This window comes from Sciurus carolinensis, chromosome 14, assembly GCF_902686445.1.
Source record: "Sciurus carolinensis chromosome 14, mSciCar1.2, whole genome shotgun sequence".
Lineage (NCBI taxonomy): Eukaryota > Metazoa > Chordata > Mammalia > Rodentia > Sciuridae > Sciurus > Sciurus carolinensis.
Genome location: NC_062226.1, coordinates 5794339 through 5821981, shown reverse-complemented (window position 1 = coordinate 5821981; position 27643 = coordinate 5794339). Strand labels below are relative to the sequence as shown.

Here is a 27643-nt window from a genome sequence, read left to right as displayed (position 1 = left end):
GGCATATGACCCAAGGCTGCCAGGTACCTTTCAGAGGCTCATAGCTCCTCAGAGCCTGCCCAAAAGAACAAGAGCTGTTTGCCACACAAATGCATTGAGGCCAGAGAGGGGAAGTGAGCAGCCTGGCCAGCATCCCTGGCAGAGCTGGGCGGGCCCAGGCCTGCTTGCTGCTGCCGTGAGGCTCCTTTCCACTCCTAAGTGTGTCGAGGCAGGGAATGCCGTGGGGGCAGTCAGGGAGGAGGCGCTGCCGAGGTTCAGGTGCCTGCTTCATGCGTGTGCGACCAGGCACTTGATGTTTTAGCTCAGCTCCTCGTCCAACACCTTGTTCAGGTGGGTGTCTCCCTGTTTTCAGAGGAGGTTACTGAGGTGCAGAGAGATTAAGATCACCAAGGTAGGGGCTGGGGAGATAGCTCAGTCGGTAGAGTGCTTGCCTTGTAAGCACAAGGCCCTGGGTTCGATCCCCAGCACCCAAAAAAACAAACAAACAAAAAAAAAAAAGATCACCAAGGTAAACCAGTATTTGAGTCCAGGTCGCTATGGCCTCGGAGCCTATGTTCTTTTTGTCACATTACCACCCCAGCATGGGTGTTTTAACTGTGGCCTGCAAGTCAAGGTTACCAGAAGGGGTGGTTTTGCACTCTGGGTGAAATCTTGCCATCCCAGTTGTGACAGGCTGCTCTGGCCTTGACTTCCTTTTTTGGCCTTTAGTAGCTGGGCACTGGAATAGGGAAGTCCTGTGTGGTCAGCCCAGGAGCCAGGTGTGCATCTGGTTGGCACGTTTTCCTTTACTCCAAGCAAGCTGCTGTCCTGCAAGATCACTTCCCTTCACTTCCTGTCTCTCCCACTTCTTCCCAACCAGCAGTAGCCCCCGAAATGTGCTTATTAGACAGTTTGGATACTTATGTATTCTTGCAAGTAAGTAATATTATTGGTATTGCATATATTTTAAATTTATAGGAACTAGCTTGGTGTGGTAGCCATGCCTATAATTCCAGTGACTCAGAGGTCCAGGCAGAAGGGTCACAAGTTCAAGGCCAGTTTCAGATCCTGTCTAAAAATAAAGAGGGTTAGGGGTATACCAGTTTAGAACTACATTAGTAAAGCACCCCAGGATTCAGTCAGTCCCCACTACCACAAAAATGTGAAAATAAGCTGTGTGTAGTGGCACATGCCTGTAATCCCAGCAACTTGGAAGGCTGAGGCAGGAGGATTGAAAGTTCAAGGCAAGCCCTAGCAATGGTGAGACTCTGTCTCAAAATAAAAAGTGCTGGGATGTGACTCAGTGGTTAAGAGCCCCTGGGTTCAATTCCTGGTACCAAAATATAAATACATAAATATAAGTTTATAGGAACTGTTCTCTGCACAGTCTATGGGATTGCTCTTTCACATTTTCCCTCAGTCATAGACTTTTCCCACGCAACCACGTTGCTGTTTGCATATCTGATTGGTTGATTTTTAGCTTCTCCACGGCACTCCACGGGCTCTGTCTCCACCTGTGACGTGCCGTTCCTTGGCAGTGGATGCGTGACGAGTTTGCCCCATCTCCCTCCTTCCCCAGACAGTGCTGTCATGAGCCTCCCTTCTGCCGCCTCAGATCCCCCAGTGGGGCCAGTACTCTGAGGAACAGTCCCAGAAGGAGGGTCAGAGGTCTGCTCTCATATATTTCCGTAATGTGCTTCTAGACTACCTGTTTGTGGCTCCAGTCTGTGCTTCCACTAATGGTGCCAGGGCTTCCTGTTTGCCCACACACCCACCAACACACACGTTGTAATTTTGCCAGTTACATGGGTGTAAACTGGTACCTCTTTTTGTTTTGCATTCCTTTGAATATTGATGATGTGGATTATTATTTCAGGGATTTCTTAACCTCTTGTGCCTGTTTGTAATTCTTTGCGTTTTTTTCCACTTGGGCTTCTGTCTTTTTCTGGTTGCTTTGCATGAGTCTCTGGCATGTTCTGGACGTTAATCCCTTGTTTGTCTTACACATTGCGATTGTTTTCTCCCAGTAGTTAAACTTGTCTGTGGTATTCATTGTTGAATGAAAATCTTTGGTGTTTTGTTTGTTAGTTTTACATATAGTAGGGATTTCACACCGGGGCACTTTTACCACTGGGCCACATCCCCAACCCTTTTGCTTTGAGACAGGGTCTCACTGAGCTCTTGTGGGCCTCGCTGCATTGCTGAAGCTGGCCTCAAACTTGTGACCGTGTCTCGGCCTCCCAAGTGGCAGGAATCACGGGTGTGTGCTTCCATGCCCGGCAGATCTTTGGTTTTAATGGAGTCAGAGCTACTGCCTGTAGTCTTTTGGGCAGTGCCTCTTGAGTCTTAAGTTCCCTTCTACTCCAAGATCATGAGATGTTAGGTTAGAACTGAAATGTGCCAGGAATCCCTCTTTGGGTAAGTGTGGGGTAGAGATCCAGCCCTGTTTTTCCCACATGTAGGTTTAGGCTCGTTTTCCTCGAGGCGCTCTTTCGCCAGTCTGTCCTTTCTCACTCCTGTGGCAAGCTTCCATGCACACGTGTCTAGCCCATTGTTCACTTGTCTGAATGACAGATAAACTGCACCTGTTCCACACTTTCTCATGCCGTTCCTTTGCAGAACATTAGTCTCAGTATCTGAGTGTGTGTTTCCCCGGCTCTTCCTCAAACATTTCTTATTTATTTATTTTTTGGCATTGGGCCTTGAGTCCAGGGATGCTTTACCACCAAGCTGCATCCCCAGCTCTTTTTATGAATTTTAATTTTGAGACAGCGTCTTGCTGAGTTGCTGAGAGTCTCCCTGAGTTGCCCAGGCTTGCCTGGAACATGCGATCCTCCTGCCTCAGCCTCCCAAATCGCTTTGATGATAGCTATGCAGGTCATTCTTTCTATTAGTAGAGTTTCAGTCTTTCTCCATAATGGTCTTGTGTGTCCTGTTAGGTTAATTCTCAGGGGGAGGTGGGAATGGGAGGAGGAGTTTAATATCTGGTGCTTTACCCATAGGCCTGGTGACGGGGGAGAGAGAGAGGCATGACCCTGTCCCCTCCCCTCCTCTGACCCTACAGCCAGCTCCCAGCCTTCTTGTGTGCTGGGCTGTAGCCTTCCCCTGCAGCTGCATCTGATCTTTCTTATTTCCCAGTGGTTTCATGCTGTTTTTGCAGGTCTGGCCACCTCATTCTCACCTGTGTGGCCTTCCCAGGGTGGTCTCCAGGGGACACTGGCAGCTTGGGCTAGATTTCCATCTGGGCAGGTCTCGGAACCCATCAGCCTGACTTCACTGCCCACCTCCCTGTTCCACTGGCTCCGTTAATGTATATTAGAGGTGGCTGTAGGGCTCTCTCTCAGGCCTTTTCCTCTGGCAGAAACTTTTGTTTAGACCTATTGGGGATTGTAAGTAGGGGCACTTTACCATTGAGCTACATCCCTAGTCTTGTTTTTGTTTTTGTTTCTGTTTCCTCATTTTGAGACGGTGTCTCACTAGGTTGCCTAGCTTGGCCTTGAACTTTCAAGCCTCCTGCCTCAGCCTCCCAAGTAGTTGGTTTACAGGTGTTTGCCACATGTCCAGCTCAAAAACTGAGGTGTCTGCCTGCCACTCAGATTTTATTTACTACTTGCTGATAAATGTCTCTGATCCTTCAGTTTGTCCTTGGGGAGAATGGGATCTTCTTTTAATTCTTTTCTCTTATTTTTACAGGAATGATGTCTTTAAAATTCACTGGTTGATGGCTGCTCTTCCTTTCACCAAGTCGCTTTCGTTGGTGTTCCACGCAGTATGTGTTAGCATTTGGGGATCACTTATGAAATGCCGTACATGCCTGCAAGAGCAGGATGGGTAAAGTAGAAGGCAGGGGATAGACGATGGGGAAAGAAGAGGAAAGAATATGTTTTTCCTAAAGCTGCCTTTTGCTTGGGAAAACCATCCCAACGCTGTGACTGGGTCAGGTGGCGTCACTCTGGTGCGAACACCATCAGGGTCCTTCGAGGCTTTTGCTTTGTTTCCTCTTTGGGCATTTCTTGACATGTGAGTGTCCTTTGGAGTGTGCCTCCACTTCCTGTTTTTCCAAATACTCACTCCTGTGCCTCCTAGATGTGAAGTTTGCTGTTAGCAGCCTTGCTTATGGACAGTTGATACTTTTAAGACTGAGGAATGAAGCTTAGTTGGTAGGGTACTTGCCTTGCGTGTACCAGGTCCTGGGTTCAAACTCCAGCACCACAAAAAAGAAAGAAAAAAAAAAAGGTTGAGGAATAAGAACTGAGCATCATCTGTGAATATGGAGCACAGTTGCAGTTGCAGATTGAAATGAGTTGCCTGTGAGAGAAAATCTCAACTTCCCCAGTTTGCAGCCTGCCAGGCTGCTCAGACCTTACCTGGCCCACTTTCCTGCTTGCTTGAGAATATTGTCACAGGGAAGAGCAGAAATATGTCCAGTTAACATTGTCAAGAAATAGTAATTATTTAGGTAATTTCCCACTTGGATCTAAATTTAAAAAGTCTTTCTGGAGCTACAGAGATAATGAATGACATGGTCCTTGAGTCCTGTTGGACAAAGCTGCCGTAAACTTTGGACATGCATAGGAGGCACTTTGGGCACACCACTGAGTCTTGTCACTTTAGTTAAGATGTGTTGGTGGCCTCAGCTCTCTAAATTTGTGGATTTTTTTTTTTTAAAGAAAGGATAGTTGAAGCCAGTTGGTTGAAGCCAGGTGATGACACATTGTTTTTTTTTTTTTTACTCACTGGCTGACCTATTTCCTTATGTAAGCAGCAGGGTGTGAAAGAGAAAGTTCTCAGCTGCGATATCAAAAAGACTGGCATTTGGACCTTGGAGACTGTTAAGAAAGCAATAGGCAGCCATTTGTGGGTCCTGGCAGGATGTTAGTGTCATTGAAGCCTGGTGTCACATTTCTCAAGCTCCCTGGCATTTGTTAGCATGCACATGTGCTTGTGGCGAGTGGACTGGGAGGGCTTGGTCAGTGGGGCTGGGGGTCTGTCCTGAGATCAGCTGTGGTCACTGCTCACCGAGGTGGCTCAGCCTTTCTAAGGTGCGTTTGTCTCATTTCAGATTGACTATCACTACATCTCCTCCCAGGGCTTCCCGATTGAGGGCTGGGCTGTTGTGTACTACATAACCCACCTGTAAGTACGCAGACACACGGGGAAACACTCAGGTTGTGAAGGACTGTGTAAGACGTTGTGGGGCTGGGGTGTTGCTTAGTGGTGGAGCACTTGCCTAGCTGTGGGAAGCCCTGGATCAGTCCTCAGACCACAAAATAAAAATGAAGAAGAAACTGGGAGAGCCATGATAGGTGGCGACTGCCCAAACTGATGAGCTGTGCTCTGTGGCAGCCTGCCTGGCTGCCCTCTGCAGCTGGTGTCTCGGAGGTCACTGTGCAGATGGGGACTGGGCTTGCCATATGCCCTCCTCCCTGTAGCCTTGACTGTTTCCACCTGAAAGGAGTGCTGTTCATATGCAGAGCAGTTCATGATCTGGCTGCCACTGTTGCAAGAAGCGTGTGCAGCTGTGGAATGAGCTGCCAGTCTATTGGTGGAATAGGAGTCTGAAGAGACCTACTGCATCCTCTACCTGCTTTCTCTTCCAGGTTGAAAGGGGCGCTGCTGTTCATCACCATCGCGCTCATTGGCACCGGCTGGGCTTTCATTAAGCACATCCTCTCTGATAAAGACAAGAAGATTTTCATGATCGTCATCCCACTCCAGGTATAGGAACCCCAATCCTGCTTGACGGTTCCTCTCTTTGCATTTGGCAGGGTTAGCTGCAGACCCTACTCGCCCAGAGACCCCAGCTTCTGCCTTTGGGGATTGAAGATGGGCTTCCCATCCTGACCCTGACCCATCTGGACTTCACATTCTTGCACTGGGTCTACTGTCTGTAGACCCGCTGGGTGCCTAGCCTTCACTAGAGAGCTGCAGAGAAGTGTGGGAGACACACTGCCTTCCCTTCTGCACCTGATTGCCATGGATACCACGAACATGCAGGTCTCTTTGTGGTCAAGTTAGTACGACCTCTCCATGGCCAGATTGAGTTCCACAGCCTACCACTCTCAGAGCTTATAGATGACAGGCCTGGGCCCTCCTCCCATTTTGCCAGATGGCTGCCTGGATCCCTTACTCTCAGACAGATTCAAACCATGACCCAAGGTTACACTCCTCCCCGCCGCCTGAACTGGGGTATGACGGGGCATGGTCTCTCCTGCTTTCCTCTGTTCCCTTGGAAGACAAACACTCAGTTACATGAAGCATCTCTCCGAGGAAATGCAGGCATTGAAAAATTAAATATAAGGAAGTTTGAGTGTTTAAATATGGAACTAGTCTGAGATGGCCTTGAACATAAGCCTAAAAAGTTAAAGCTGCTTCCTTTTGGCCATAGATAGTGGAAGAAAGCTTGCTTGCTTGCTTGTCCTTTCCTCCTGCTGGGCCTGGAACCCAGGGCTTTGCACTTGCTAGGTGAGTGCTCTACCACTGAGCTTCTGAAAGTTTCTGAGCAAGGATTTAATGGTATATAGCACAGAGTTGTGTTTTGAGAACATTGTTGACACCTCGTTCAGCACAAACAGCTCTCAGGAACGTCCTGTCTGCTGCAAGCCTGTGAATGAGGACAGGGGAATCACTATGAGAGGGGAAGGCCTTTGTTTTCCCATTGTCATCGTAGAGTGCTGTTGCTGCAGTTGTTCAGGGTCACCTGGACTTCAGGAGAAACGGGGTAGGGGTTGGGGGGGCAGAAGCCAGGGTTGGTGGGGAAACCAAAATTTCAAATTTCAAATTCGGTTTTGCGTTTGCACTAAGCGAGGTTTGTTTTCTATGCCAGCTTCCTTTATAAGTCCTGTATAGAATGAAACTACACTTAGAGGCCTCCCAAATCAGCACAGTAGCTTCTGTGTTCCTTGTGATCCTGTGGAGAACTAAGTGCCTTCACAGCAAGCCAGGCGGATGTTTGGAACCATGGACTTCTTGTGAGACATGTAGTTGTGATCATCATCTCTGCATGTGTACCTAATGGTACTTCGAAAGAAGGTGTCCTGAGTTGTGAATTTCCTTCATGCTCAGTTCGTGTCTCAGGTTAACCAGCATGCCAGTAGCCTCGTTACTGGACCAGACACACGAGGCAAAGCCTTCACTTTGCAAACAGAAGCCAGACATGGGTGCAAATGAGCCTCGTTGCAGTGCAGGGAAGGCCTGAACTTGGTCATTCCTGTTAGGACCAGTGTGGCTACTCAGATGCTGGGCTGAAATCTGCCATTTTTGCCTCTGTGGTCTCTAATCAGACAATTGTATTATCAGGTACTCAGAAGAGTCATTGTCACTGGAGGGTGTAGCTTTCCTGATTAAATGGGGCATTAAGTGCCATCCAGCCAGCACCTGAGTAACTAATGAGACCGAGGTGCACAAAAAGCAAAGTGCCCTAGTTATCTGTTGCTACATAACAAGTCATCCCAAAACAGTGCCTTTAAGCCACAATAACCAGTAATTCTGTCTCAGTTCCTATGGGTCAAGAATTCAGGAGTGTCTTAACTGGGTAGGTCTGCCTTGAGGCCTCTTGTGGTTCATCAGTGACTAGGACTGGGGTATCTAGAAGTCTTTACATGAATCTTCCTCCTGAGCTGGGATGACTTGATGAGAACCAGGGGAAGCAGCAGGGCCCTTGGCTGTCTCCTGTCCACATGGTCTCTAGCATGGCCGCTTTAGGCAGTCAGACTTCTTCCAGGCAGGCTCAGGGCGGCAGAGGTTTGGAGGGACAGCCAGCTGGAAGCTGTTTACCTTGGAAATCACATGGATCCCATCCACTTCACTCCACTGGTCAGAACGGTCACCAGCCTGACCAGGCCCATGGTAGGGCATAGAACCTGATCTTAAGAGCAGAGTAGCAGAGTTATAGAAGAGTTTATGGAAGTAGTGCAGGAGCTGAAGACTGGGGGTGCTGAACACCCCAACAGCCCTGCTCTGGGGCCTTAGCAATTTCTTGCGTCCTGTAGGTCCTGGCAAATGTGGCCTACATCATCATCGAGTCCACAGAGGAGGGCACAACCGAGTATGGCTTGTGGAAGGACTCTCTGTTCCTGGTTGACCTGCTGTGCTGTGGCGCCATCCTCTTCCCAGTGGTGTGGTGAGTGACCCCAGGAGGAGATGCCCACATACCAGGGATCAGCTATCAACCCAGTAGCTGAACTGGCTGATCCTAAATTGGTCCAAACCACCCAGGGCCTCTGTGATTTTAAGTACAGCTTTGTGGGCTGGACCCTGTGTCTTTAGCAGGTCACCAGGGAATTCCGATGGAGCTAGTCTGGCAGTGTGGGCTGGTGTGGAGCACAGTTCTAGGTGGTAGACTGGAGTCTGGTAGTGAGAACTTGGTGACAACATGCAGCAGCAGCAGTCTGACTTCAGTGGACCGGGAGCTGAATTCCCATAAATAACCCTTTCTTGCCAAGTTGGGTGGAAAGTGAGGAAGTTCACAAACACAACTCGTGAGCTGGCAGCACATGCACATTTCAGACCCCTTGAGAACCGCATGCTGCACTCCTGCAAATGACAGGCTCCAGATGCACGTACTGCACTTTGATTACACATAAACAAGTGTTAGTGCCACCTCAGTGGGTGAAGACAAAGAATGTCTGTGTCAAGTCACGTTCAAAGTGGTGGAAACTCTTGATCTAGCAGGAGTCTTGTGGAGGAGGGGAGACTGGCAAAAGCAGAACGCCTCACCCTTCACGATCCGTTCTGTGGCTGTTTGAGTCCAATAAATTCTTCTGAAATACAGTTTAAGGAAAGCAAGGTGCTTCTTATTGAAGTGTCCTCTGCACAACATTAGTTATTTTCCAGGATCTTGAGGTTTGTCGGATCACATCCTAACCTTGCTTGGAGCACAGTGAAGCTAGTTCTCATTCCAGCCCAGGAGAGCCGTTCCTCCCCCGGCCTGACACACAGCGGGTGCACACATCAGAGTCCAGCAGACAGCTGCCCGCAGAGCAGGGGAACGAGAGCTCCTGTGTCCCCAGCCTCACATGCGGTCCAGGAAAGTAGCCAGGCTGACTGTGCAGCTGTGCTGTGCTCAGGCAGGAGGGGTCTGGCGGGAACCGAGGCTAAGGTCCTGCTCTGTACGTACCACTGCCAGGCATGTACGGAGGAACCCAGACCAGCTGGGGACCTGCCTGCCACTGGGTAATTATAGTACTGGTGAACAGATCCACATGGCAAGAGTCCTTAAGGTACATATCCTTAAAATTACTGTGAATGAGAAAAAATAATAAGTTCTAGAAAAGCAATTTAAGAAATAACATGAATAATTTTTCAAAATACTCAGTTCAACCACCATTGGTCCAGTGCTGGTTAACTTCCACAGGCCGCCCATTCGGACCTCACAGGGAGGCAGACTCCTGAGGCTTTAGGAGAAGTGACTTATTCACTGCAAGAGTGAGTGACAGTGTCTGAGGGAGCCTGTGTCTGCCGCACCCCGCCCCTTGCCTCAGCTGCCCCGCCTGCCTGCCACGGGCAGCCTTGCTCCAGTGGCTGTGGACTGTCTGTGGGACTCGGCTCCGCAGCCTCTTTAGTAACGCTAACATCCCCTGCCTGAGCGGTAATGACAGTGATTAGTTACTGGCCCAGCACAGCAAAAAAAAGGACTCCCTAGGGGCCGGCAGTTTTCCACAGATCAATAAATCTCCACTTAATGAAATGAGTTTGCATCAACCGTATGTTCACAGCCCCGGGACCCAGACCTAGATGTTGGCCAGCAGATTTCTAGGGTCAGTTCTCTCATGGTGGCAGGGGGCCTCAGTGATGCTCCATTGCCACCAGCGTTGGGTTGGGAATGAGTTAGGTAGAGACCAGGAAAGTTCTCTTCACTGTGGCCCTGCCAGACTCGCTGCCAGTGCCTCGGCCAGCAGAGGGCATCTCTAGCTCGCAGGTCTGAGCGCTGTGAACTGGAAAGTGTGGGTTCGCACAGGTGGCATATTGAGGAAGAGTGAGTGCTCTAAAGTCACTAGTCCAACCCTTTCTGTCTGTCATAGGGAAGTGACGACCCCAAGTAGCTAGAGCAGGAAATAAAGAAGATTGCAAATTTGCCAGCTAACCTTTATTCTCCAAATGTTTATTTTTAGGTCAATCAGACATTTACAAGAAGCCTCAGCCACAGATGGAAAAGGCAAGTTCCCTTGTGCTCCTGTCTGCTGCTCGCTTCCTTCTGAGCCCCACACTGGGCATTGCCCGGGGCTGTGACTGCAGAGGCTGACTTCCCAGGAGGTGGGCGGGCGCCTGGGGACCAACCTTGCAGGAGCATTAGGGATGCGTGGGAGAGGCGTGTGTTGAGTGTGGCAGCGACCAGTTGCATCCAAAGGCTTAGGAGAGGTTGTGGCATGTTAGGATTTCATTTGTCCTTGTGATTGTGATTTTTGCCCTCTCAAAACTCAGACAGTGGTGGCACACACCTGTAATCCTGGGATCACAAGTTGGAGGCCAGACCCTGTCTCAGAAAAATAAAAAGGTGTAGGGATATAGCTCAGGGGTAGAGCACCATGGACTCAGTCCTCAGTACCAGGAAAAACACACACACCCCCAAAACTGACTGAGAAAGAACCATTCTTGTCTTGGAAGGGCCAGAAACATTTGCCCATGAGAACAGGAGAGCTGCAGACATAGCTGGTGTGTTCTACAGTGGTCTTACCTGCTGACCTAGCGCATTTTCAGAATGCTTGTGTTGGTGTTAATTTTTAAATAAAACTTGAGTCCAGAAAGAACCTTTAAAACTACCTGATATTTCCAATGATTGTGCCATTATAACCCATCTGCATCTCCTTGATTTTCTAGTCCCGCCTCTTATATCAGAAAAGGACCCATAAAGAAAATGTTCCGTGTTTCTGGGCTTGCTCCAAAAGTGCCCAGGACCCAGGCTACTGTGGCATAAATGGAGATTTCAGACCGCAAAGATGGGAATAGCACTCAGAGGATCCATGAAATCGCACCAGTGCTGGCAGTAATGTGCTCCGAGGCAGAGCATTCACTTCCAGTAATAGAAAGAAACAAGTTTTTGTTTAAAAATAATGTTTTGTTGCCAACCTTTTTTTCTGATTACAAAAGTAATATGGATTCATTTTAGAAGATTTAGAAAACACAATAGCTACAAGTCTCATTCACAGACTTAGAGTACAATTAATATCACATTCTTTCTTTTCCATTGAGTTAAGCCTGAACCAGGTGTGGTGGTACACACCTGTAATCCCAGTGACTCGGAAGACTGAGGCAGGAGGTTCCCAAGTTGGAGGCCAGCCTCAGCAACTTTAGCAAGACCCTATCTCAAAACTAAAAAATGAAAAGGACTGTGTCTGGGGCTCAGGAATAGAGCACCCCTGGCTTCAATCCCCAGCGCCACCCCCCCCAACCCCCTCCCGAAAATAGCATTTCTTTATCTTTGTGTACTCTGGTGTTTCTGAATTAGTTTTTCGGGCTCCTGGGCCAGAAATATTTCAGTGTCCTAAGGGCATGTTTCTGTTTCTCAGCTGGTAAGTTTCACCTCTTTTCCTCCTGGGCTTCATCCTGTGTCCTTGGTGACCTCTGGTCCTTCCTTACCCATGCCCTTTTCCTTTCTCTGCCATTCTGGGATCTGCTGCCTTGGCACCCTCTCCACCTTGCTTTTGAGGGTCTGGGGATGATGCGACTGACTGAAAATCTCTGCAACCACCGACTTCACCTGCGGTTGGTCTTCAGCTGAGCATCTTGGTAAACAGCTCTGCCTGGGATACACTGCACAGCCACGGAGGCCCTAGGTGGGATCTGCCTGGAGCTGGCAAGGCCGATTCTCATCTTTCCACCAGGTGGCAGCGTGGGCCTCTTCCGCAGAGAGCAGACGTAAAGGCAGGCACCCTGGAGCGCAGGCTCCTTCCGATAAGCACAGCCACTTCTCAGCAGGCGTCACCTGCTGAGTCGTCTTTGGAAGAGGGACACAGTGGATTAAGTGGGGTGCCTGGACCGGGAGCACTGCCCAGTGGTTGAGCACCTGCCCGTGTGTGGGCCTGGCTTTCCTCCCTGGCATAGAAGAGAAGACGAAGAAGACTGTATTGTCATCGTGTGGGGTTTGCCTGTTTGCTTGTTAGGGGTTTCCGTGGTCCTGGGGATTGAACCGAGGGGTGCTTAACCACTGAGCCACTTCCTCCTTGAGGCCCTCCTGCCCCAGCCTCCTGGGTCGCTGGTGTATGTGCATGTGCTTGTCTTCTCCGTGGAGGCCTCTGAGCCGGTCCACAGCGCATACTCACTCCCTGCTTGGACAGACGGTCTGCTTGTGACGCTCCCAGGGCCAGCTCAGCCAGCCATGTTCCCTTAGCGAAGTCTGCCCTGTGGAGAGGTCTCTGGAACAAGCCCTGCTAGCAATCCCCGCCTCGGGTGACTGCAGTGTGGTGACGCCCTGAAGGGCAGCCCGGAAAGGCAGGACAAGCACACGGCCAGCTGCTGTTCCTTGTGTGGTTGACCCCCATGTGTGCACCTCCTCACCTGTCGTGAGATCCCTGTCCTGGAGGACAGGGCTTGTGGGGCCTCAGGCAGGGACGTCTGTCGGATCTTCTCCTTCTGGTGCCTCTTTGGCTGTCACTCCCCGGGGTCATTGCAAGGCCTGACCAGGACTCAGATTCTCACGAGCAGCTGAGGTGTGTCCAGGCTGGGTGAGAAGTGCTGCTTGTGATTCTTTGGCATTTGGGCTGAACACAGAGATCTTCCAGAAAGCCTTTGGATTTTGTTTAATTCTTTGTCTCTGGATTCCTTTTGACCACACCTGAGGGAGTGTAAAGGAAAACATTAGGGAGGAAGCTGCTTCTGTCCTCAAGTCCTGTCTTTGTCCCTTCTACCGTGCTGTTTCCCTGGGTCCTCTGTCATTGAGGGACACACCCAACTGGCCCCACTGTGCCCCTGCCAGATTCACCCGCTGCCTCTCCCTGAATCCTCTCCCCAGTGTCGTGCCTCTCGGGGCTGGCTTGGGCGTGTACGTCATAAACTTGATGGCAGCCCTACTGCCGGTCAGCCTCTCTTTGGCTTCGTATTTCTGTGGGAGCGTCCGAGCTTACCTTTTATGTGAGCTTCAAAGCCTTTACCCGAGTGGTGATTGGGCAGTGGTGGGGTTCTGGAGGCCTGGCCTGGTTCTGAGCCGCTGGGTGTGCTGAAAGGAGCCCTGGCCGTACCAGGAATTGGTTAGGGCAGCGGCCCTCTGGGGATCCTCAGGTTTAAACTTTTTGACCGTTGGCGCTTGTACCCTGGTGCTAAAGCAGTGGTGGGAGACGGCTGGCCCCTGCCCTGACTCAGGACTGTGGCACCAAGCTGGACTAGCAGCCTGTGTTCTTCACTGCCACTTCCTTGCAGTGACAAAGCACTCAAGCCATGTAAGAATGGCCTTGATGAGCCAGGCACAGTGACGCAAGCCTGCAGTTCCTGTGATGGGCGGCCGAGGCAGAGGATCGCAAGTTCAAAGACAGCCTCAGCAGCTTAGCAAGACCCTATCTCAAAAAGAAAATAGAGAAAGGGCTGAGGATGTGGCTCAGTGGTAAGGCCCCTGGGTTCAATCCCAGTGCTGGAGGGGAAAAATAGAAAGAAGGGATGGTTTTGATGCTGTCATCGAGGCTGTTAATGTCATCGCATCTCAACCCCGATTTCAGTATTGATGTTCTGCATGCAGAGCGGGAATGCGCACAGATACTGTGCCCTGCGCCCACGGGCTGCTGTGGTCACCGCCCGTGGCTGCGTTTACATCCGAAGGAGCAGTGGCAGCTCCAGCCGCTCCGACTTCAGACTCTGGGCAGGTCGTTTCTTACCAAGGAGTGAAGTGAACATGTCTCTCTGAGAACAACCAACAATATTTATTGCCATTGATAAAATCTATACTTTGGACTAAAAAGCAGCATGTAGGAGAACTCACCTGCCACTTGGCTTCACAGTCCCAGGTCTGTGGGCAGCACCGTGGTTTTTAAAGCTATTTTATATGTGCCTTTCTGTATCTGGGAGTCCTGCGTACTCTGACGGTGCCTCCACCCGCCTGGCACGTGGAGTTCTGCAGCGAGGCGCCCATGAAAGACCCCTGAGGGGCAGGCAGGCAGGCGCAGTCGGGGACTATGGGACGTCCGCTGGTGTCCTTGCAGCTTCCCTGCCCCATGGACTCTAGAAGCTACAGCTTATGTGTGTTTTGTTTTTTTGTTTTGAGACAGGGTCTCCTAAGCCGGCCCTGAGTTTCTATGTTTTAACGTGGAGTCAGGACTGATCTTTAGCCCGCCTGCGTGTGCTTACAGTCCAGCTGCGCAGCAGCCTGGGAGCTCCTGCCTCCAACAACCCACGAAACCAAGTCACCTGGACAGGCCTCTGCCCCAGTGCGTGTCCAGCACACCCTCTACCAGTGGCCACTCCCTGGGCCCTGCTGGCCCCCATGTTCAGAGTTTCACATTTTAAAAATTTAAATTTAATTTCTTCATTTATTTTTGGTGCTAGGGACAGAACTCATCTTTTATTTTATTTAATGAATTAATTGATTTTATTGTTTGCGGTACTGGGGGGTGATTGAAGCCAGAGCCCATGGACGCTAAGCAAGTGCTCTACCACTGAGCTGCCCTTTATTTCTTTTCTTTTCTTTTTTTTTTTTTTTTTTTTTTTTTTTTGTGGTGCTGGGGATCGAACCCAGGGCCTTGTGCTTACAAGGCAAGCACTCTACCGACTGAGCTATCTCCTCAGCCCTGCCCTTTATGTCTTGAGACAGGGTCTCACTAAGTTGTCCAGGCTGCTCTGGAACTTGTGACCCTGGATTACAGGGACGGTCTGGCCTGTTCTGTTTCTCTGCCGCAGTCTCCTAACAAGTGTGGAATGGTGCTTCCCGCGATTTTGTTTGCATTTCCCTGAGGACCCGCTCGGCATGTCAGCATCCTCTCCGGTGCTTGTTGGCTGTTCGTTCATCTTCTTTGGAAGAATGTGAATTCAGGTCCTTTGCCCATTTTGATTGGAGTGTGCCACAGTTTGGACATGGTTTGTCCCCTGAAACTTCATAGACCAGCAGCCTGGTCCCAGTGTGGCGATGCCAAGAGGGAGGACCTTGAAGAGGGGGCTCGCAGAGGCGGCTGGGGGTGCAGGAGTGTGCTTTCCTCCAGCAGCGTCTCACACCAGAAGCCCAGCAGACTGGCACCAGGCTCTGGGGTCTGCCGGGCCGTAAGCCAAGTCAGCCTCTTTCCATTAAGAAGAACCACATCAGGGCGACCCGGGAGGAACCAAGGCTGCTTGCTTGTCTTTGTTGCTGTTCAGTTCGCCGCAGTACGAGGCGAGACTGTGGGGCTGCCTCTTCCCTCTGTGTGTGTGTAATGCAGGGTGCACGCATGGTAACTTGCCCCTCTGCAAAACTCCACCTGGCATTAAAAGGTTTGCCCTTGTCTGCTCCTGGCAAAGGAAGTTCAGTGGTGGATGTTGCCAGAACAAGCCACTGTCTGCTTTTGGAAACTATGATATTGTCATAAGTGGGGCTTGTTTGTTTTGGGTACTAGGGATTGAACTCACCGAACCCACCCCCAGCCCTTTTTTTATACTTCATTTATTTAGAGACAGGGTCACGCTGAGTTGCTTAGGTCCTCCCTGAGTTGGTGAGGGTGGCATTGAACTCATGATCCTCCTGCTTAAGCCTCCCAAGCTGCTTGGATTGCAGGTGTGCACCACTATGCCTGGCTTACCTAAGTTTTTGCTACATAAAAATATAACCTATTTTTGAGAGAGAAAGAAGCAGAGATCCTGTCTTCTAATTTATCAGGATGTAATAATATTCCAAACTGGGATTAACCAAATTTTGGCCCATGGGCCAATCTCACCCCACTTGCCCTGATAAATGAAGTTGTATTTTGGTGCTTCGTGCCCATTTGTGCATGGAGAGGCCCCAGCTGCTTTTGTGCTGCAGTGGCAGAATTGAGCAGTTATGATAGACGTCATCTGGCCCACAAGGCCAAACATTTGCTATCCCAGCCTTGATAGAAAGAGGTTGCCAGGACTGGGTCGTGGCTCAGTGGCAGAGTGCTTGTGAGGCACTGGGTTTGAGTCTCAGCACCACATACAATTAAAGAAAATGAAGAAAGAGGTTGCCATCCCCAGCTGCTCCAGACTTTAAGAGGCACCAGGTTTACAACCAGGCCTGTGCCAGTGGCCACACCTGTGATCCTGCAGCTCAGGAGGCTGAGGCGGGAGGATCACAAGTTCCAGGCCAGCCTCAGCAACTTAGTGTGACCTGTCTCAAAATTAAAAATGCAAGGGACTGGGCATGCAGCTCAGCACCCCTGGGTCCAACCCCCAGTTCCAGAAATGAAAGGTCAAAGCCCTGCTTGGAGCAGTGGCAGTGCGTGCTCCCGCTTCACTCTGCTCCAGCACTTTGAAGTGAGCGGAGACAGGTGAGAAGAGCTGTGTTCTTGGAGCCTTCGTCTGCCTTGGCATCCACCCAGCTCGCTCCTCCGAGGGGAAGCCACGCTTTCTCTAACTAGCAGGGTGACTTGGGATGTGGCCCCCTCAGCTTGTGAGCAGGCTTTGCGTCCCCGTCCCCCGGGGAGGTTGGTAAGCACACTTTTCCCCACCCCCTTTGCCCTTTGACTCCTCCCTCGACGCAGCCAGGGTGGCCAGCCTTGGTTTTGGCTTTCCAGGCAGGAGCTGAGGTAGGCCCAGAGCCCCGGGGCTGTTGGCAGTGAGTGAGGACTGTAACCTGTTGTCAGATTACAGCCGAGGCTTCACCTCAAGAAGCCTTCGAGAGGAAGCAGTTAGGAGAAAGGGCCCTTGCTGGTGCAGTTGTGCAGTGCACGTACCTCCCTCCCATCCAGGTCGACCCTAGCACGAGCAGGTGTGTTTTGTCAGGCTGCTGGGATCCCATCCTTTGAGGCAGCTTTTTGTGGTGAAGGAGAGAAGAGGCAGGAGACACGGAGTCCCCTGATCTGGGCATGCAGGAGATCATCCTCCATCCTTCCTTTTGTTACCGAGTAGCTGGAGAACGCAACTGTCAGACTGGGCCGTCCAGAAGCCTGAAGCTGTTCCCCTGGCCACCAGCTGGGGGCAGCAAGCAGGGAGCACCCGGAATGCTCCTGCATCTTTTGGGCAAGAGGTGAAGTGGCCTCAGGACAGGAGAGTGGCTGACCACCGGTGCAGATGCTTTTCCTGCGCCTATGAAGGCTTTTCCCAGGGACCCTGTGGGGCCACAAACCCTAGGTGTGACTTCACATGCATGTTTACTGGGCCCCTGCTTTCATCTTGCTTTCTAAGGACTGTGATCCTAGGAAGATTAAAGCCACCGCTGGTCACCTGGGGGAGAGAGGGAGGGAGAGGGACCGGGACCGTTTTGTGAGAGAAGTTTAATACCGTGCTTTTTCATTTCTCCTCTCCACACACCTCTCTCCGTTACTCCCCTCAACACACCCCCTGACATTCCCGTAGTGTCACCAGCACACCCCCAGCTTCTGGCCAGTGTTGTCACCCAACAGTTAACCAGCCTGCCACCTGAACTAGGTAAGCTGCAGCCAAACGGCCCAGAGTCCCCATAGTGCCACCAAGAAGCAGTCTTGAGGAGGCCTGGCTCTTCTGCCGGGGGTCCTGCACGTGTGTTTGGTTTCCAGGGGTCTTGAGGCCCAGGAAGGTGTCTGTCCTCAGATGGTCACTGTAGCGCTGCGGGAGGCTCAGGCGCTCTGCCGTGCTGGGGTCCACTGGCCTGTGTCGTGGAAGCCTCACCTTTGTGCCCACTCAGCTCGCTGCCAGTCATGCCTGTGCCATCAGCAGCTCAGCCCCGCTGCAGGCCGGGTGTGCTGCAGCACTGATGGGCACTCGTAGAGGCCAAGGGCAGGTGGCAAGGGAATGGGCCTGATGGTGGTGCCCCTCCTGCCCTCAGCTGGGCCTCAGTTCACTCTCCGTTTTTCCTTGAGCCGTGTCTTGCTGTGTTGCCCAGGAGAGTCTCCAGTCCTGGGCTCGAGCAGTTCTCTCCAGCAGTTGGGCTTCGGCGTGTACCACTGTGCCTGGCTGGTCTACTTCCACAGACTGCTTTTGCTTCTTCGATGCGTTTTAATTGTGTGTGTGTGTACGTGTGTGTTTTGTACTGGGGATTGAACCCAGGGTATCTAAACACTGAGCCACATCCCCACCCTACCTCCTTTTTTATTGGGGTGGGGTGTTGCTAAGTCGCAGGCTGGCTTTGAACTCGCGGTGCTCCTGCCTCAGCCTCCCAGGTCACTGGGATTACAGGCGTGTGCCACCACACCTGGCGTTAATGTGTGATCTCACTCAGAATGAGAAGAGCAGGGGCTGGGGAGATAGCTCAGTTGGTAGAGTGCTTGCCTTGCAAGCACAAGGCCCTGGGTTCGATCCCCAGCACCAAAAAAAAAAAAAAAAAAAAATGAGAAGAGCAGCCTTAATGGTCAGCGTGATGACTTTTGACCTCTCGGATCCTTGCTTTAAGGTACATTAGAAATGTGTTTGAGGACTGGGGAGGTAGCTCAGTTGGTAGAGCGCTTGCCTCGAAAGCAGAAGGCCCCAAGTTCGATCCCCAGTACCCAAAAAAAAAAAAAAAAGAAGAAGAAGAAATGTGTTTGAACCCTCTTTCCCATGACCCTCAGTTGTTTCGAGAGCAGTCACGTTGTCTGCGAGGTGGTTCTTGTCTTGCCGCGGCCTTTCCCAGACCCTGCCTTTGAGAAGTGGGTGAGTGGGGTCTCCTCTTCTGGAGCCAGAGGGCACCCGTGAGTGCTTTCAGGCCGCTGCGGTCCTGTGCCTGTGTGTGGCCTGTGTCTCTCGGGTGACTGGGAGTCTGCACAGCCAGCTTTCAGGCCATGCGTGGCCTCACGTGGCAGAGCTTCCCCAGCCCCCAGGCAGACTTGGCTCGAGCCAGAGCTGAGGCAGACCTGGCGCTGCTGCAGCCAGAGAGGGCACAGTGCTCAGTGCTCCCTGGCTTGCCATCATCTGTATGTCTGTGATTTTTGTGTTAGACTCATGATTCCCTCTGAAGCACAGCAGGGAAGAAGCAGGACAAGGGATGAGGGATGGGTGGGGTTTCTTTCTTCCTGTACTGGGGATTGAACCTGGGGGTGCTCTACCACTGAGCCACACCCCTGGCTCTTTATGTTTTTATTTTAGGACAGGGCCTCCGTAAATTGCCGAGGCTGGCCTAGAACTTACAGTCCTCTTGCCTGGGCCTCCCGAGTTGCTGGAATCTTGGATGTGTGCCACTGGACCTGGCTAAGGGGGTGTTTTTAAACCTCAGGGCTCTCTTTCCACCCAGACAAGGATCGTCTGGGAGTTTTTCACCCATTAACAGGCTGTCATGGGCTTTGGCTTCTGCATGTCCGGTAGATCATTGGGCATTAACTCCTAAGAGCGTACTGCTGGCAGCTCCTGGGTTGCATGGCCCCGCACCACCAGTGCGCTGGAGGCCAGACTTGCCGCCTAGCGTGAAGGACGTGTGTCAAGAGCTTGTCCTTGGCGGGGTTCACTCAGGTGAGGATGCTGGCTCTGTGTGGGGCTGTGTGACTTTGGTAGCATACTGACCTTTGCCAGGCTGGCTGCTCCCTCCTAGAGGCTGTCGTGAGGTGAAGCTCAGAGGTGCCCACTGGGCGCGTGGCCGTGGTGATCACTAGTCGATGGCAACAACCAGCTGCTGCTTCTGTCATTGTCCCAGTTCCAGGACCTCCCTGGGAAGCCAGCTGGGGGAGGGGTGATCTGCCTCGGTACCCTGTGACCCTCCGGTGGGTGGTGGGTGGTCTCCTTTGCCTGTGGGTTGAGCCAGGGCAGTGGCGCCGCCTGCTGCAGCAGGCACCTGTCAGGAAGCCCTGCCTTGCTCGGGAAGTCCGCAGGCCTTCGACCCTGAGGAGCTCCTGGAGCAGCCTCCCCGGCCGCCCTGCAGGTGTTTCCAGATCTTCCTAGATGCCCGACTCCAAGAATAGGGGCAGGCCAGGCAGCCGGGTGCTCACGGTGAGCCATTGCCGTGAGGAACGCTAACCCCGTCAGCAGATCCTCCAAAGAAGGACTGGAGGAGGCGGTGCCGGCCCAGAAGGCAGGTTTGCGCCCCATGTGGGCGCTTTTCTTCTCTCCGTGCTCATTCTTTTACCATATTTGCTGCTCCTCAGTGGCAGGGTCAGAAATAGCAGCTTCCGTGAGCCCAGCTCCCCTGAGACCCACAGAGCAGCCAGCTGTCGGCCTCCTTAGCTCCAGGGAGATCTTTGTAAGAAAAGCAAAGGGAGGTCTGGGGTTCTGCCTGAGGCCTGCTGCTTGGCTGCTGAGGCTCCACCCTGAGCTGGCTGACCCTGCTGGCATCCTGCCTCACGTGCCAGTGGCAGCGCTGCTTCAGAGGAGCCCAGGCCTCTGGCTGCCCCAGGTCCCCATTCATTCCAGGCTGACTTACTGGAGTCTGGATTCCTGCCAGTGGTGGCAGTCACTGGGGCCCAGTATCTGCCCCCTTTGGTGCTGGGCTAATCCCTGTAACCCCAACATGTTCTAATACTGTAACATCAGGCGTTCAGGTGCATGTTGTGAGCCGTTGGCTTTTTGTGTATTGTCTTGTTATTTCCCCAACACATCTAAGGGTAGGTGTTAGTATTCTGGCCCTAATAGATGAAGAAACTGAGGCTCAGAGAGGTTAGGTGACTGATCTGAGATCACATGACCAGCAGGCAACAGAGTTGAAGTTTGAGCTCCAGACACGTGGCTGGCACGGGGCCTGTGCCTTGGACCACTCTGCTCTCGGTTTCTGAGAAAACTCCTAACTCCTGCAGCTCGCCGAGGCTCAGTGGTGGAGTGTGCTTAGCGTGCCCCAAGTCCTGGCTTCCACCCCCAGCCAGAAAAAGCAAAGTGACTGCTTGGACTGTGACCAGGATACCCTCGGGCCTTGGGAGGCTGGTCCCTGCCAGCAGCAGGCCTAGCAGTGTATGCAGGTTCCTGGAAGTGACGTCAACGTGACCACTGGGTTTTGGGAAAACCTCCAGACTGCAGTGGCCACATCTCTTAGAGGTGATGCTCCTTGCTCAGGGCCCTCTGTCAGCCCTAGTGTGCCCTGCCCGTCGCAGCGTCTGTGCATGGTGACGCTCTTCACGGGTTCGTGGAGGTGAGGCTGCGGCTCACGGGGCTGGTGGACTGCTCAGCTCGGAGGGTGTGGAGAGGCCAGCTTGGTGCCCTGCTCTCACCCCATGCTCCCCACCCACGAAGACCTGCCCGCACCCTGACCGCTCCACACCCATGGAGACCCCCGACCTCTCATAGGCGCCGCCACAGACCAGGACCTGACTGGGTCGGGCTCTTCCTCCTGGTGTCCTCGGTCCTTGCTCACAAAGAGGTCTGGCATGTAGACCTGATGTGGAGCCCTGTGGCTAAAAGCTCGCGGGTACCTCTGGACCCGCAGGGAGCACAGCCCAGCTTGGCCCTGGTCACGTTTCCTGGCCTGCCCCAGGTCCAGCGCACTGAGCCGCCCTCCCTTCCCAGCGCCAGCTCTCGCCTCACTCCAGCTGCTGTACCGTGCGGGCTGGGAGTCCTCCCTCAGTCCTGCTCACCCCGGCCCCACCTTGACTTCGGGAATTAAAAAGTGATGCTTTGCTGATGGATCATAGGGAAGCAAAGTAGCTTGCATTTGCCAGGACTTGAGTCAGCCAGCAGCCTCAGAAGAGACTTAAAGCGCAAATGTGATTTAAACGATCTAATAATGGTTGATGCTGGGTTTTTCCCCCAGTCATTCACGAGGGAGAGAACTTAGTGTTCACGTTCAAGAAGTGCGAGTCTGTACCGGGGGCAGGTTCCCTCAGGCGACTGGCTCATGGGGCAGAGTGCAGCTCAAGCTGGTCACTTTGACCACTGCTGGTGTGTGCAGGGAACTGTGAGCGCCTGAGATGCTGGCGTTTTACGTCCTTGGCTGCTGGTTTACCCCTTGCCTCTCGGATGTGATATTCTGTTCTCCGTGAAGCCTTTCAGAGCCCCTGGCCTGTTTCTACCCCTGTGTTCAACTCGGATATTAGTGTCCCTCTCCCAGGGACACGGCTAGTGTTCCAGGGTCTGGCTCAAGTCTGGGCTCAAAATAAAAAGATGACAACCACAAAAATGGGTAGTTACACTGCACATATATACAATATGTCAAAATGCATTCTGCTGCCAGGTACAACTAAAAAGAGCAGATAAATTAAAAAAGAAAAGGGTGAGAGGCAGAGATTTCATTTTTTAAAAATAACAAGGCAGTGGGGCTGGGGATGCGGCTCAGTGGAGAGCGCCTGCCTCGCGGGCACGAGGCCCTGGGTTCCATCCCCAGCACCGCAAAAGATACATAAATGGACAAAAAGCAAAACTGCAGAGAGGTGGCCAGATAAGCAGGTGTTGGTGCTCTGCTGGCTGTGCTCCCCTTTCTCAGAGGACACCTGTGCACAGAGGCCACTACAGCTCGGTGTGGCTGTCCTGTCCTCTCACCTTGTGGGAAGAATTCCCGGAAAGGCTTGTACAGCTACCCCTTTGACTTCCCAGAGGAGGCTCCTGCAGATAACCACCTTGAAGATAGCTTGGCATTCCCAGAATTTCTTTTGGAATCCTAAACCTGATTGTCCCCCACTAATCATGAGCCAGAGGGGAGAGGAAGAGGAAATTCGAACCTTCACCACCCACGATCCCATTCTTAAACTGAATCAGTAATTGAATGCTATTAAGCAGAATTAATTTGCCTCCTGCCGGAGGTTTATGGTGAATGAAAGGATTGCTAATGGGGAGGGAGCCAGGCTGCCCTCTGTGGTCATCAATATTTCATAGCCACAGGCAGCGGCAGGAAGTCCTGGGTTGGCTGACCTTGAACGCTCTAGAAGGGAGGAGATAGCCAAGGAAGTTGTATTTAAAGGGCTTATTACAAGGCACTTAATTAAAACTGAAGTGAAATTTGCCAAATGCACCTGAGGGTTAATTGAATTTACACCCTTGGCCAGTGAAAGCCTTCCCCAGCTGGACTCTGGGGCCAGTCCAGTCGGTCTAGGGGAGAGGGCGGTACCCTGGCTACAATGGCAGAGCTGAAGGGGTTAATGCTGGCTCTCAGGTGGGCCCCGTTTTAACCTGTGTGATTTTTTTGGTGTCACTGTACAGTACACAGCTGTCTATCAGTGAGCAGCGGCCGAGTGGCCTGTGAGCAGCGCCAGCACTGCACTGGGGTGGGGTGGGCAGAGCCTGGCCCGCTGCCTCCTTTCCAGAAGTGGAGTGAGCCTCTGGATTAGAGCGCCTCTTGACTGAGGGCTACCTGACCTAGACAGGGTCCCAGGAGTGGTGTGCACCTGTAGTCCCAGCTGCTCAGGGACTGAGGTTGGCCTGGGTGACTAGTGGGGTGACTAACCTCAGAGCGAATGAACGAACGAGTGAGCAGGCGAGTGGGAGGAGAAGCTAACGAGCTCTTCGTTTTGTTCCCCCTAGCTGCCATTAACTTAGCAAAGCTGAAACTTTTCAGACATTACTACGTCTTGGTGAGTAAAAAAATTCCCACTCTTATATTTGATCAGTTCAGGGGGTGAGTGCCCAGGAAGGGCAGCCCTGGACCCACTGGGGCTCCCTTCATGACAAACTAGACTCCTGAAATGGAAATTGAATATCCGGACTACTTCTTCCTACATTTAAATTCACTTTAAGTAGTTAAGTAACACATCGATATGAAAACATAAATGCACGCCTGTGATACCAGCAGCCTGGGATGTTGAGGCAGGAGGATCGGGAGTCCGAAGCCAGTCTCAGCAACTTTTCCAGGCCCCAAGTAACTCAGTGAGACCCCGTCTCTAAGTAAAATACAGAAAAGGGCTGGGGGTGTGGCTCAGTGGTCAAGTGCCCCTGGGTTCATTCCCCAGTAACACAAATAAATAAAAAATAAAAATAAACGCTGGGATTCTAGAAATCCAGCACAGGCCCGTGTGGCGCCTGCTCCTGCTGCCCAGGGGCTGCTGCCCACGGGGAGGTGGTGGTCCTGCACAGCGTTCCGGCCTGTGCCCCCCCTGGCCTGGGCTGCACCTCAGAGCTCTTCAGCAGGCTTGGCTTTCACCTAAGATGTAGAGAACCTCCCTTCTCTCTCAAAAGTTTTCTGCAGAAAGCGAGTTCTGTGTTGTGCCAATGCTGTTACCCTTAAGAACAGAGATGGAGGTGGTTTTATGAAACTTTAATGGGGACAGTAACAAGAGTGAAGATCTCTGTAAGCATAGCCACAAAGTCAGAATTGCTGTAAGTTCTTAGGGTCGTAGTTTCTTGGAGTCCATAAGGTGCAGCAGGTCTTCTGGAATTTGCTCCCTGACTACTAAAAGAAAGTCTCCAAGGCTTCTGTCTTGGCCTAGACTGTCACTCTGGAGGGTTCTTCTGTATGGGCAAACATTAGAGATTTCATTAGAGAAGCAGGGGCAGGTGACTTTTTGCACAGACTTTGTGTCCTCCACCAGAAGAGGCCCAGGAGTCACCACAGAGCCTCGCTTGACAGCAGTGATCCTCTGACCAGGCTAGGGTATTGGGCCTGTGTGCCTGAAACCCTGACATGCCTGGCCACCCTGACCTGGTCCCATGAGCAGCCTGTGCAGCACCTTGAGTCCTTGTCACTGAGGTGAGGTGGAGGCCTCTTCACGAGGACAGGGTACAGGTACATCCTGACTGTAGCCCTGGACCTTTGCATATGCTATGGGCAGAGAAGCCAGGAGTCAGCATCTCCCTGTGGGCCATAGTTTGCTGTTGCTACTGGTAATGACCTCTCCAAGCCTGGGAATAGAAAGACTGCCTCTGGGAGATTGAAGTCAGAAGGTTTGGAGAGGTGAGGAGGGGCTAAGAGCAGCCATAGCAAAGTGCTGTCCTTCCTGGGTGGTCATCATCTTGGCCACCTAGAGACAGTAAGGAATTCCTTCCCAGGTAACTGGCAAAGTGGCCATCTCTCTCTGCTGCACTTAGGAATTAACACTCCAAGTCTTGCAAGTCTTTGGGTAATGCTGTTTTCTGTTCCATAGTTAATTTGTGAACGCAGATTGTTAGAAGCCTCCGTGTTGATCTTACGTTTTGTTTCCTTCTCTTCATGTAGATTGTGTGTTACATATACTTCACCAGGATCATTGCATTTCTCCTTAAACTTGCTGTTCCATTCCAGTGGAAGTGGCTCTACCAGGTACACTGCTCTTGGACAGTGCAAAGATTTTGTGTCTGAGGATGAAGTCTTAGGGTGTAACCTAAGGTTGTTTCTTATTCATGTGGGAATGGACGCTAAGACCTGCCATCTCTTCCAGCTACAATTAAGATTATTTGGAACTGAACACAGTGGCCCACACCTGGAATCCCAGTGGCTTGGGAGGCTGAGATAGGAAGATTGCAAGTTCATGGCCAGCCTCACCAACTTAGTGACACTTGTTCCAAAAATTTTTTTTTAAAAAGGGGCTGGGGGCATGAACCGGTGGTTAAGTGCCTCTGGGTTCAATCTATTTGGGGCAAGACCCCTGTTGGGGTCTCCTCTTGCACCCTGAAGAGTTCTTTTTCTATTCTTCACACTTGAATAATCCTACTCCTTTAAAAAAAAAAAAAAAGATTATCTGTTTGCTCTGGAGAGCTGCTAGATTACATGAGAAATCTAGAATAATTGCACTATTGATTTTAGTTTTCAATTTTAAAACTGTCTGAAAAGCCTCAGGCAGAGCGAAGAAATTTTGCCCTTTGTAATTAAAACTTGGATGAGATGTGGTCTTTTCCTAGTTACAGAGCCTAGAACAGTTTAGAATCCAGCCCTTCCTCCTTCTTTGCCCTAATATATTATTATTTGAATCATGAAGTGTCTGTAATAGCCTAGAACTATTTAACTTCCAGAGTTAGTTAAGAGATCTTTTTATCTTGAAGAATTCACTTGGTACATTAGGCACCAACATTGGAAAATTTGGGTATAAAATGAACTTTTAAAAGGTGGCACACGCCTGTAGTCCCAGCAGCTCGGGAGGCTGAGGCAGGAAGATTGAGAGTTCAAAGCCAGCCTCAGCAAAAGCAAGGCACTAAGCAATTCAACGAGACCCTGTTTCTAAATAAAATAGAAAATAGGGCTACCTCAGCAACTTAGTGAGGCCCTAAGCAACTGGCAAGATCCTGTCTCAAAATAAAAAGAGCTAGGGATGTGGCTCAGTGGTTAAGCATAAGTGTCCTGAGTTCAATCCCTGGTACCAGCAGGGGAGAAGCAACGTGTCAGTGAAACCAGATGTGGTGGCACACGCATCCGCATCCCAGCAGTTTGGGCGGCTGAGCAAGGCAGGAGGATCACAAGTTCTAGCCAGCCCCAGCAACTTAGACCCTGTCTCAGGAAACAAAGAGGGCTCAGGGTGTAGCTCAGCGGCCCAGCACCCCTGGGGTCAATCCCCAGCCCCTCCCCCCAAAACAAGTACGGATGAAGGAGTCAGGAATGGACTGAGGGGCAGAGCGCTTGTCCAGCGAGCGTAGGCATGAAGCCCTGCTTCCGTCCGTAGTGCACACCCCCTGCCCGTGCCCGTGAGGACCGATCACAACAAATCCTCTCCAGTGCCACCTCGGGGAGAGTGCTCCTGGCTGAGACTTCAGATGGAAGGATTGCTCAGGAGCCCTGAACCGAGGCCTTGAGTCGGTAGTTAGCAAGGAGTGAACTGTGGAGGAGTCAGTCGTTTAGTTCCACTGCTTTTTGAAGAATGGTGTTGCTAATCCCTTTATTTTGAGGGTGTTTTTTTTTAATTTGCAGCTCCTGGATGAAATGGCCACACTGGTATTCTTCGTTCTGACGGGGTATAAATTCCGCCCAGCTTCAGATAACCCCTACCTACAACTGTCTCAGGAGGAAGATGACTTGGAAATGGAGTCTGTGTAAGCCTCCTCCCTTCCTCCCTCTCCTTGACTCTGCCCCTGAGGTGCCGCCTCCACCTGTAGAAGGACATGGTCTTGTGAGCCAGGCGCTCTCACCTAGTTCCAAGCGCAGGGTCTGCCCGCCATTGCTCAGTCTTGTCCAGGAGAGAAAAACTGGCAGGTGTCAAGCACCAGCAGGCAGCTTCCAGTAACTCAGTGGCCGCAGCCTGGGCATATTGTTGGCCAGAGCAGAAACATCAACAGCAGCTTATTTCTGAAAATGTCATTCGTAAGTCTGCTGCTGGTCCTCAGATGTCCTCTGTATCAGTACCTGAGTGGCTGTTCACCACTAGCACAGTGACTTTGACCTAGGTCTGAGCACTGTTTTGGGCTTTTCTGAGTCATAGGGTAAGGGGCTTTGGGGCTTTATTTCTGGGAAAGGGTGATCATTTCCTCAGAGGGCGACAGTGATTAAGTGTATCTGCTCATGAGCTCTGAGCTCATGAGCTCAGGTTTGGGGTGGTGCTTAATGATCAGCTCTGGACGGAGGCACTGCCCAGCACCAGCCGCCTCTTGCCTCTTCATAATTCAAAGGCCGAGATTCAGCGCCTGCTGGGCTCTGCTTGGCTGTCAGGCCGTGCGGGCCAGCTCTTTGTCCTGGCTGCTCTACTGGGACAATAGGGGAAGGCAGTGCTCAGGTGGGCCCCTCACTGCATCTCCCTGTGCAGAGGAAGAAATAAATGCCTTTTTATAGGCAGCGGAAGGGAGCCGGAGGGCCAGCAGCTGTGCCTTTCCCAGAAGTAGCGAGTCTGAGCCGTGATTGTTGGCTGAGGTGCCACTGGTACAGGTCAGCTGGTGGCAGCAGCCTCGGTGGCTCACCAGGAGC

General features: G+C 51.7%; 1 protein-coding gene across 3 annotated transcripts in view; it reads left to right on the top strand.

Moving 5' to 3' along the window:
- The window catches only part of Gpr107 (G protein-coupled receptor 107), a 67690-nt gene that overhangs the window by 27444 nt on the left and 12603 nt on the right, over positions 1-27643 (top strand). For all 3 annotated transcript variants that reach the window (XR_007104919.1, XR_007104918.1, XM_047524343.1), the window contains exons 10-17: positions 3673-3748; positions 5042-5115; positions 5580-5697; positions 7971-8101; positions 10092-10135; positions 23368-23417; positions 24995-25078; positions 26657-26778. Coding sequence is in view for 1 of the 3 variants with exons in the window: in XM_047524343.1 (XP_047380299.1) it covers positions 3673-3748; positions 5042-5115; positions 5580-5697; positions 7971-8101; positions 10092-10135; positions 23368-23417; positions 24995-25078; positions 26657-26778 (699 nt within the window). In the remaining 2 variants the exon portion in view is untranslated. The remainder of the gene's footprint in view (positions 1-3672; positions 3749-5041; positions 5116-5579; positions 5698-7970; positions 8102-10091; positions 10136-23367; positions 23418-24994; positions 25079-26656; positions 26779-27643) is intronic.